Source organism: Myotis davidii, unplaced genomic scaffold (assembly GCF_000327345.1).
Source record: "Myotis davidii unplaced genomic scaffold, ASM32734v1 scaffold142, whole genome shotgun sequence".
In the NCBI taxonomy this organism is placed as follows: domain Eukaryota; kingdom Metazoa; phylum Chordata; class Mammalia; order Chiroptera; family Vespertilionidae; genus Myotis; species Myotis davidii.
This window is the reverse complement of record NW_006294400.1, coordinates 3,433,926-3,446,264: the sequence shown is the minus strand read 5'-3', so window position 1 is coordinate 3,446,264 and position 12,339 is coordinate 3,433,926. Positions and strand designations below refer to the sequence as shown.

The 12,339-nt window shown below is 35.5% G+C and overlaps 1 protein-coding gene across 1 annotated transcript in view; it reads right to left on the bottom strand.

Moving 5' to 3' along the window:
• Positions 1-8,595: 8,595 nt before the first annotated feature.
• The window catches only part of SCAI (suppressor of cancer cell invasion), a 71,084-nt gene continuing 67,340 nt past the window's right edge, over positions 8,596-12,339 (bottom strand). Inside the window, exon 17 of the mRNA XM_006768641.2 lies at positions 8,596-9,730. Within this exon, the coding sequence (XP_006768704.1) occupies positions 9,584-9,730 (147 nt within the window). The 3' untranslated portion in view covers positions 8,596-9,583. The remainder of the gene's footprint in view (positions 9,731-12,339) is intronic.

Here is a 12,339-nt window from a genome sequence, read left to right as displayed (position 1 = left end):
CCCGCCCCACGCGCCCTCCACGGCCGCCGGCCACTGAGCAGTGGGCAGCCCCTCCACGTCCGCGTCTGCCTCTTTCCTCCCACGGAAGCCCGCACTGGTACCTCGCGCCTGGTGATCCGTGTTTTAACTTTTGTGCCCGTGACCTCCTGCGGCTTACACGTTTTATACGGCAACCCAGGACACGTACGATGCACCATTTAAAGAAAAGCTCCCGCATTACCTAGTGCAGTCTGATACATTGCATTTCGTAAAGTGCAATATACTATCCACTGTCCGCTAACGGGTTTCCAACCTTGACAGAAGGAGAGCCCAGAGGTAAGACTGCCTTGTACAAAGTTACAGTGCGAATGAGTAGCCTTCGTCTGGTCTCCGGACTCCTCGAAGCCAACCAGGCCAACCATTGCACACGAAGCTGCTCCTGCTCCTGCCCCAGACCCAGCACCGGCGGGAGGGCCAACAGCCTCCTCTCGTTCCCCCAAATCATCCCTCCCTCCGCGGGTCCCAGTTCTGACCGCCAGGAGCAGCAGAGGGGAAAAAAAAAGACTAGGGCTCAGAAGAAATATACAAAGTAGGAGAATAAGCATTGAATCCACAACGCCAAAAGAGTTTAAAATGTCTGCGGTATTATCTGGAAGAAGAAAACAAAAGTGAGAGTTGAGCATTTACGTTGTCAACCATTCTTAAGAAAACTTTAAGCAAATAATGTTTATTTTCATATTGATACACTTAATATATACGTGGATTCAAGATACAAAATTCATTTACAAGAGTTCACACCAGATGAATGTTAGTCACATTCCTAGAGAACATTTATCAATGCAAAATAATGCTTTCAATACACTGACAACAAAAATCAAATATTCTGTAATCTTGTTATTCAATAAACATAAAAATGACAATGTTTAACTTTCCATCCACTAGTATTTAAACGCCCTCCAGGTGGTAGGCACCATATAAAAGAAGAAAACATTGGAAAGACGGGGGCCTACAGAACCCACTCTGCAGAATCACAGTGTTTACTCTGAAATTCATTTAGTGAAGTAGTGAAAGGCTTGCTATTCTTTATGACAAATCACATATACAAGAGTCAAAAGTTATGAACTCAAGAAAAAATGTTTCAATAACCTCAATTTCTAAAATCAAATAAGTATTAACAAGAACAGACAAAGCAGGGAAAGGCTGCTGAAAAAGAACATTACAGAAAAACATCCTTAAAAGTATGTGTGGCTTAAGCAATCTGCAAACAGACAGGACTTTTACAAGACCACAAAAGTTCAAGTCAAATGATACAATATAATTTTCCCCCTTAGTCATTGGTAGTAAATAGCCCCTTCAAAATTTATTCTACTGATAATACATATAAAACTAATGAATTCAAATGGTTTGCTGTCTCACAGAGCTGAGTTAATGGATTTTGTTCTAAAGTATTAACCCACAATACCCAAAATTTAATACAATGAGCAACAAGACTACTTTTCAAGGATTACAGTAATTTGTGAATAGCTAGCTAGGCAACCAAATAGCTTCATTATTTGGACGACAGGTTAGCAGCACTTGTATAAGAACTGTTACATGATAATTATTGTGCTTCAATCTCTTGAGGAGAGCTAATAAATACAACTCTATAATCCCTATAGTGTTACAATTCTGTAACATTTCAGTTACAGACAAGCACAATTTTTAAAAAGTATTTCACACCACTAGAAAATCCAGTAATTATGGTCTCCAAATGTAATTTCTGCTATGATCGAAACAAGTGCATTTCTGCCTAATATCCATAATACAGACAATAGGTTCACCATTATTTTCAGGAAAAACAATCAAACATAACTTATTTTTAACTCTTATTTGAATATCTTAACCTTTAGTGATGATTTGCATAAAGAAAGGATATTCAACCTTACAACGGAAACTGCTCAGAGAAAATAACATGGCCTGAAATGACAACAATTTCTAGAGCAAAGTAGAGATGACCTACAACTGCTTCATCAGATTCAAAGACTAATGAAACCCCTATCTGTACTGGTGCTACATACCAAAGATAACCTATTTAGATAAATTCATTTGTAAGCTCTACTATGAAAATGTTAGGACATCGTACCTGCCCTTCCTAATATCTAAGTCCTTTCGATCTCAACTAGAAGAAATCTACAAAATGTAAGACTCTCTGATTGTTGAATAGCTGGTTTATTAGAAACAAACAAAAAACAATTGGAGAATTAGCCATATGGTCTAAGTGACTAAAGGAACGTATCCAAATAACTGTAAAAGCCATGAAAACCAAGTCCTAAAATATTTTACTGAATCATTAAGTTATTTTTAATAAAAGATAAAGTTTTTTTAAAACCCCATTCTTCAAGAAATAGTAAAATTTTTACTGCCCTAAAATGTTTAAAGCAATTATCCCTGCAGATTTTAATATATCACAACACATTTTTATAACTCAGAAAAAAAAATCAGTAACATGCAAAAGAGGGTAGAAATACAATTTTGAAAAATACTGTGATTATTTCTCTATGGTTTGGAAATATTTACTTTAGGATAATCATATGATAATTTCACATTTTACAATGGTTGGTCATACTATACTGATTTGATATTTGAGATAATTTATGGGTCAAATTGTAATGGTTACTCATCTTAATTTTCAATCATGGACAAGTGGACATTTGCAACAGCTTCAAAAGAGAAAATATTAGTAATATAACATAAAATTTTAAATGTTGTTTACTGCAGACTTACAGGAAGGCTGGCAATAATTCCCTATCTCATTCTAAAGTGATATAATCACTCAGTCTATTAACTTTCATTCCATAAGCCAACTGAAGAGTAACAATCTGAACCCTAAAATGACCAATGTTTCAATAAATACCACACCTAAAAAGATGATTGTCTTAGGATACACTGGAATTGTCCAATATAGGAAAATATTCCCAATTTATAGTCTGTTCTGTGACCAAATTCAGGCTTTATGATTAAATGAATGTGGAGTGCAGAATTAATATACTTCAAACTATTTAAAAACTGACCTGTTCAAATATGTTTTTAAAAATCACACAAAGTTAGCTTGACAATTAATTTTAGAAATAACTTTTAAAAACACACAAACAAAATTAACAAATGTATTTTAAAATTAAGATATAGTGCTTCAATCAACGATTAAGAAACAGTGTTAATACAGAAATGAAATTCTTCTCCAAAGTCAATATTACACCAAATAAATGAAAAATACCAATTTTGGCTTAAGATAACATTTTCTATCGACAGATGGAAATATTTCTATGGCACCAACAAAGTTATATTAATACATTTATCATTCCCCAATTAAGGGCATGCTCCCTACATCATCTTTCTGACAACCCTTCTTTCAACAGGTGATGGATTCCATTCACACATCAATTATTTTTTCCTTCAACAGAAGGCAGGCTTAAGAAGTCTGTGTTCAAAAACTCAGTGAAGCTGGGACATCGTGTAACATTGTTTTGAAATTCTAGAGTGAGGAAGACGAATTGCCTTTAAAAAAAGTTGTGTGTGTGTTGTTGTTTTTTTAAAGTAAAGAAGAGGAAAGAAGAGGAGCTCTAGCAAAAATAGGTAGGAAGTATCAACGCCTAAGAGTACAGGAGAAGGGGGGGGGGGAGCGGGGTGACGGGGGAGGAAAGGCTTGGTTTTCTATGCAATTCTTACCTTACATACCGGACAAGTAACTGGCTTTACAACTGTTAGAGTCAGAGGTCATATTCACAATGTCATTCTCATCTACTGATGGAGAGGCAAATGTAATATTTTGAGGGTGGTAAAATTGACTCCTGACTCTAACTTCTCTCTTTAAGATAATTTAATGTTGAATCAGATAGATTTAATCCTCTGAAGAATAATGGGGTGAACAGTTGTTTTGCAGTTCATTTAATCATGAGAAAAAAAAAGCCTCTAATTTCTGTGGTGACTGTATTCAAGTGTATATTAAACATCTTTTACCTGCTTCCATGCAAATAAACATGCCCAGTGAAGACAGGAGTAACTGAACATTGATATTCTGTGATATTTCATAGGTTCACAAAGTGGCACTATACATAATCACTATCCTCTTTTCTCCCCCACCTGTCATCTTTGGTAGAGGTTTGAAGGCCCAGATCTTAGAGCACACCACGCGCCTCATATTAAGAATCCTACCCTCATGTGTGAACATATATCATCAATCTACAGAACACAAGTGGTCTCACAGAGACAAAGAGATACAGCTGGAGGCACTGTATTCACGGGAAGCATTTTCTCAGATGAACATACTCATCTTTGATATGCAGCCCCAGTAAGAAATATCCATAGTCAGTAATGCCACGACAGGACAAAAGTGATCACAGCTGCTGTAAATACACAGATTAACAACCTCCTTTTGGAAATAAATTCCACCCCACCTAAGTAAAGCCTTCCCCTAGCTAATGCCCTCTTTTCTGCCTCACGGAGACATAAAATGAGACATACCAGTGAAAAAAAATTGTTCCAAAATTAAAATTCAATATCAGATATTAAAATGGAAACTAGGAACATATTCCCTATTTAAAGGACATTTTCCTCTCTACTTTGAAATGTGATCAATTTTTTCCACAGCCCCTTGATTCTTAGTATAAATACTTTAGTACTCAGTAATACTCAACTATGGATCAAGAAAATAAAGGACTAATATAGCTTAAGAACCTGTTGGTATCTCAGTTTCACATACTTAGGTTTTTCAGGTTTATGTCACTAATTTATCATCAGTTTAAATGAAAATTGGCAGATGATTTTAAAGCTAAGAGTATCCAGCTTTCTGTTAAAGATCTTTGTATCCTAATTTCAACTCCAAATTAACCCATTATATCCAAACACAAGCCCCTCAAAATAGAGGCTCATGAATGAGATACAGCCACAACCTAATTATAGCAGCATGAACAATGCCACTATGATGTCCTCACAGAACTTAAATAAATTTAGCCCACAATGGATATGGGTATATAATATACACATACTATATCATTGCATACCAATATATTTACAAATATGTACATATATACAGAAAGTATACAGAGACTGCATTTAGCATCATAAAAATATACACATGCCATTACAAATAAGAATTTCAAATAAAAAAAGTCAACAAAGGAGCCCTCAATGTAAATACACTTTTCACTCTCCAAACACACACACACAGGAACATATATACCCCCAAAACATCACCAGGAGACTCGTACCATGGATATTAAAATCAAATCTTTCACTCACTTAGGGTGGGGAGGTGCTTCTGAATCACTGGCAGAAGCCAAGTTTGCAGACCTTCATACCTTACTGTATTTCCAGTCAAGAATGTTCTCTGTGTATCAGGCTGATTACAAGTCTCCACGGATAACTAAGTACAAGATTTTTCAACTGAGTCCAAAGCCCTTCTAAGAAACAGAAAGTTGCTAAGTCACAAAGATCAGAGATTAAACTTAAAGAAGAATGCTACAGAAAGACCCATAACTGATATACAAAAAAGCGTATTTGTTGATTTTCCCTTTACCTCAATGAAATTCAGTTCAATACACCTAATCACTTTTAGCAAATTCTATTACAAGAACAAAACGAAGGGCAGAAGCCACAAGTGAAGAAAAATAAAATCCAGATCCTAGATTAAAAAAATTTCAGTCATAACTAGATTGCACTTTGCTTTTATAATCTCAAAACATTTCAACTCGGTAAAAATATAAAGAGTACAATAAATTCTATGTGCTTTGAGAGGTTTTGAGAGCACCACTTCCTAAGAAGAAAACACAGATACACACACACACACACACACAGGCTAAAATCAAAGACAAAAATGTCTAACTTATGGATTATAAGTTATAATTAATAAATAAAAATTTGCTAGGGCTGACTCATTTACTGGTTTTAATATTTGATATTAAAAATACCATAACCTTTGTGCCAAAATATAAATCTCTTATTTCTTTCTTGTTCATTATAGAAAACCTGAGCGACTAAGAAAGACTGGGCTGAGAGTAGGAGATTTGAGTTCTAACACTATCACTGTGAATAAATTGACAATTTTTGGGGGGTGGGGGGGGAGTACCTTAGATTTCTCTTCTGTAAAATAGGGAAGATAAGTGCTCTATCAACTTCAGAAATATATGGGAAAAGAAAGAGAAAATAATTCCATTGTGCTTATTTTTGTTTTGTGTATAACAGACTTTTTGCAGTCTTACACTTTCTATTTTGTTTACGGTGATTTTTACAAGAGGTGAGAGACTATCAGAATCTCCAGGGGGGGGTTGTGCAATTGGAAAACAAAAAAGTGCCCTTTCCTATTGCTTTGCTTTGTTCTTAGTTCCAATATTTTAGTTTCTATGAATTCTAAAAATAAATAAATAAAAAGCTGGCTATTTTTATATTTATAAAGGGGGGCAGTTTGCACTGATTCTTGGCCACTGCCATCTAGAGCCCACTGGGGCGATTGTCCTTTTACGCTGCTTCTTTCTTAATTACAGTAACACCTTAAAATGTAGAAGCTGGCCTTGCTGGCCTGGCTCAGTGGTTGAGCATCAACCTATGAACCAGGAGGTCTTGGTTCTATTCTTGGTCAGGGCACAAGGCAGCCAATCAAGGATTTTCTCTCATCATTGCTCTCTCTCCTCTCTCTCTCTCTCTCTCTCTCTCTCTCTCTCCCTTCCTCTGTAAAATCAATAGAAATATATTTTTTAAAATGTAGAAGCTTGGTAGTGGTTACAAGAGGGTTCATTAAACTGTTTATATGTAAAACTTCCACAATAAAAAGCAAAACCATACACACAGAGAGAAAAGATAAATATGAATTGTTTGCACAAATGTAATCTCAGTAAGGCCTACCTGATCACTCATTTCTACATTGCTCTTTGCCACAAAACAAACGGAAAAACTTCCTTACCATGCCCTGATTCTTCTTCACACTACTTATAACTTTCTAATATAAATTTACTTAATTATTGTATGTATTGCCTGACTCTTCCTACTAGAATGAAGCTTCATGAAGACCAGAATTTTTAAGTCTACTTTGTTTGCTTCTCCAGTGCCTGGAATAAAATCTGGAGTATAGTTGTTCAATACACTTTTTTTTTTTTAAGGCCTGAATGAAACAATAGCTTAGCCTTTCCTAGCAGTTTTCCTCTCAAGATCACTTTGGTTCGCTTTAAATTTTTAACTACCAGTAAGGAATTACACTACTATTAGCTTAAGAAGCCAAAGTCATCATCTAAACCCTAGTTGTGATTTCACAAAACCTCTAATATTTCAGATTCTCTCTCTGAACTAGTTTCTACAACAGCTAAGATATTTTCTTGAATAAAAACTAGTTAAATATGATCTTGAAAAGAAAATGTTGTGTACACTAAAATCAGGAAAACTAGTTTTCCAGGTGACGGGATGGAGAAATCAGTATCTTTTGGAACCAAGAATTCAAATTATAGATCCAATGAGTTGGACAGGATCTAGGGCTAATGCCTTCATTTTACAGATGAGAATGCTAAAAAGCAGCGACGTGAAGACACCTATTGAGGGCATACAGCTAGTTATCGGGAAAGCGGGATTAGAACTCAGGACTCCTAGTTCTCAGACCAGTGTTCTTTATGCTAAACAGGTGAGGATAAAGCTCAGGATGCACAATACCATTTTAAGCATCAGAGAACAGGAATACATGTGTTAGGAATGTTACTGGCACAGAACTTTGGGAGAATTGAAACAAGAGGTCGGACAACTAGGCCAGTCTATTGCTGGAGTCTAGGTGAAAACCTTGGCGACACGAAAGCTATGAAGTTTATTAAGGGGCTGAGAAAAAGAGAAAGTGGTCTTTATCTGATAATGGAAAACAACCCACTAGCAAAGGTAACCTCTATCCAGAATATCTCTTCCAAAGCTTTCTGAAATATGTTTAAAAGAACAAACAAAAATAATTAAAAATTAATGAAACAGGTGTGGCTCGGTGGCTGAGCGTCAAACTATGAACCAGGAGATTATGGTTTGATTCCCAGTCAGAGCATGTGCCTGGGTTGTGGGCTGGATCCCCCGTGAGGGGCATCCAGGAGGCAGCCAATCAATGATTCTTTCTCATCATTCATGTTATCTATCTCTCTCTCCCTTCCTCTCTGAAATCAATAAAAAAATTTTTAATTAATAAAACACCACAAAGTCCCCCAAAACCAAGAACAATAACTTCAAGATATCAGATATAATATCAGCAAATTAGAACAAGTATATGAATAACTCAGACCCAAGTAATTCTCTATGAAAACAAAGTTAAAAATATATAACGATAAAATTTCCCGAGGGACATAGGAAAGAGGCACCAAAAGCAATCACCTCATTTCCCCTAGGACTGCCTGCCAGAGGTAGAATGTGAGCCTGTATATAGAAAATTAAGTAGAAGGACTTTGATTCATAACTTTCTGAGTGGGGTCAAAAGGGCAGAGGGAGGGAGGCAAATATCATAGCTAGTACCTGTGAAATTATGAAGGGGATGATAGGGAAAAGAACACAAAATTCTTTATATTATACATTGAGTCCTATTTAAAATAATAAAAAACTTGTGCGTGAATATAAAATATTAAGTACAAGAAGTTTTAAAAAACATCTTATTGCCAAATTGTCAATGCAAAACACCTTCCACCTTAGGTTACATAACAACTCAGTTGCCCCCAACTAAAATTAATACCATCTCTGACTCTGAAGTCTCACAAACTTTAACTCTGCAAAAAAATTATAAACTCTGTACTGTACGCCATGGACTTCAATCTAGACAGTCTTTAAACCTGACCGTATGAATGAAGAATTTAAATAGAATTCCTACTGGAAATACTGTATTAAAAAAGCTGACAATCTGATTTTTAAATGAAATATTTAAAAGTTGTTCTTTTACATTTCCAGCACTCAAAGTCTACCGAAGAAAACAAAATATGCAAACATATCTCACAGGACAGGATTCACACACTCCAGATGATCTTCATCATTCTCAAGATCCCAATTAAAGCTTTAGCTTTCAGGCGCAAATCAATCTCATATAGTTTTAGAAATTATGACAGTATTTAAGCAAGTTAAATGATTTCAAGAACTGTCTCGATTATACTCTTCACACAGTTTCTACCTACTAACTTGGAATGAAAAGAAATATTATGGCAGGACTCTGTTCTAGATTTTTAGTAGTCCATGCTGGCTAGTTTCATCTCTGTGAACAATTACACTGTAAGGTCCAAGTTTAAGAGTTAGATTTTCCTCATTATACAAAAATAAATAATTTGCTCTTCGAAGAGTGAGAACAGTGAATATTTGAGGGTAGGGTGAGATGCTGGAGGCAAATATCCATACCTCAAAACCAAAAAAATAAAAATCCCCAAATTAAGTGAGTTTTTAAAAGACCTGAAAGATTGTATTTTAAAACAGCCACCCTAAACGTTTGAACAATGTTTTAGGTTTGTTTTTAAAATGGCGGTCTTAAATTAAAAAATAAAAACGAAGTAACACCACTATGTGTCTGTCATCACATTAGAAAATGGCACCATTTAAAATCTGTGGCAAATGAAAGTGTTTCGACAAGAGGGTTTTTGTTTTAATAGTCATCCAAGGTATTTTCAAAGAACACGTTTCGAACATCCAGAATGGATGCCAATTCCAAAATGTGCTTCTGGAGATGAGGGTTCTCCACCGTTTCATCCCTTGGCAGTTGTGGATATGATTCTGGGTAATTCCGTGTTTCCTAACAGGCAGAGAAAAGTCAAGTTTTATAGTTTAATGAAAGAAAATTATAAACATTAACATTATTGTTAGCATTAACAATATTAAGGAGTAACAATATGTATTTTTCTTCCACACTGATATGATTCTTATTGGTAACATTTTTTGAACATATAAAATTGCTGGCATGTGACCACTTTGATCTTAAAAAAATGATAACTTCGTATGGTTCAACTTAATCTATTAATTTTGTGAGTTAATTCGCAAATATTTACTGGGGCTGATCATTTCTGGGCACTGTGGAAACCATACAGTTACTATTTGTTAGGGGAGAAATCCTAGCATATTTCAACAAGTATTTCTTAAGTAAATGAATAAGAAGATTTGTGGCAGAAATTAAAATGAGAGAAAAACCATGAGAAGTACTGAGAAGGTCAAATTAATGAGCCTTTGAAATTACAGGAGAGGGAGGTGTCAAAATGACTAAGATTTCAGGACTTGAGAGAAGGGTTGGGAACAACTGAGAGAAAGAGAAGTAAAAAAGAAGATGATTTGGGGATAGTAGAAAGTTTCAGGTTTTAGGTATTTTTTATTTGTGGTAACAGGGTAGTAAAAATAGAACTGGCTCTCAACCAGAATTTGAAAATTTAGGGCTATATTTTAATTTTTTTTAAAAATATATTTTATTGATCCTTTTTACAGAGAGGAAGGGAGAGAGACAGAGAGAGTTAGAAACATCAATGAGAGAGAAACATCAAACAGCTGCCTCCTGCACATCTCCCACTGGGGATGCGCCCGCAACCCAGTACATGCCCTTGACCGGAATCAAACCCGGGACCCCTCAGTCCGCAGGCCGACGCTCTATCCACTGAGCCAAACCGGTCTCGGCAAGGGCTATATTTTAGAAGACAAGTGTGAGCAGTATCTGTAAACACTGATGTAATCCTCATGGAGAGAAATATTGCAACCATAAAAATACACGAGATTTCTAAGAATATTAACAAAGAGTAAAAAAGAAAGAGTTCCTAAAAAGGGAGATGAAAGCAGAAAAAATAAAAAAGAACAGAAAAAAATAATAAAAAAGAAAATAATAATTCTGTAATTACATGAAAGCAAAAGACGATTTCAAGAATCAGGTAATTCGCATTGGGAATTTTGTCTTCATTTGGTAATTTCTATAGACCATAATTCTGCCACACATTTAAAATTTTCTAAAGAAGTTGCTACTTTTCTACACATCTCACAGGACATGTCCTATATTCAAATGTCATTTCTATTTCTCTTATTCCTACAAGCCTCACTCATTACACATTACAAAGACCAAATTTCTGTTTTACTATACTAATTATTATGAGTGATAAAGATAAAATGTTCAAAACCCCTAAAAACAACAAAACCCCAAGAACTACTTGGGGGACTACTGTAAGCTCAAAAATTTTCTCAGCTCACAAAGGGATGGGAGATGTTCGAGTTCTGAGCAAGCATTCCCTGGAGTGGAGAGTATCTGTTGAAACGGAACATGTGGCCCTGGCCGGTTTGGCTCAGTGGATAGAGCGTTGGCCTGCGGACTCAAGGGTCCCGGGTTCAATTCTGGTCAGGGGCATGTACCTTGGTTGCGGGCACATCCCCAACAGGGGATGTGCAGAAGGCAGCTGATCGATGTTTCTCTCTCATCGATGTTTCTAACTCTCTATCCCTCTCCCTTCCTCTCTGTAAAAAAATCAATAAAATATTTTTTTTTTAAAAAAAGAAAAGAAACGGAACATATGAAAGAGACCCCCAAAGAATCACACTTCATAGTTTTAGACTGAAATAAGTTTCTAACTATATGGTAACACTACTCTAAATCCACCTTCCTAAGTTTAAAAAACAAGCTGTGTAAAGGTCAAACAAATTTGCAAATAAGTTCACTCCTGCCAGAACAAAGTCTAACATTCTTCTTTTTTCTTCCTAACACTCTTTATAGAAAGACAACAAAATCCAGAATTCGACATCATAAAATTCACAGTGCCCACAGTTTAAGGAAATTACTAGGCATACAAATTAGAATATGAGACCCATAACCAGTAGGAAAAACAATAAAAATAAAACTATAAATGATAGAGATAGTGTTAGCAGATAAGGACTTTACCTATTATTTACACATTCAAGAGCACAATGAAAACAAATATATTGAGAGAAATGAAAAGTATAATAGCTAAAAATTTAAAAACCTCAATGAACAGTGCCTTATAGTTACCTGAATACACAGAAAAAAACAAACTACTTAGAATCAAGCAGACAAAAGACTTGAACACACTCTTCATCACAAGGAACACAGAATAACACACGAAAAGTTGCTGAGCCTCAACAGTAATTCCAGAAATGCAAATTAAAACCACAATGAGCTACTACTATTTTACACCCACCTGCTTCACATAGACTATAAAGTATGACTGCAACAAATGTTGACAAGGATTAGTGCAACTGTAACTCTTACACACTGCTAGTACCGTGTAAACTGATACAACCACTTTACAACATGTTTGGCACTACCTAGTAAAGTTGAATATACCTAAATCGTCTGACCTCATGTTCCACTATTATGTATTCCTCAGAAAAAGTCTTATATATGTATACCAGGAAAATTAT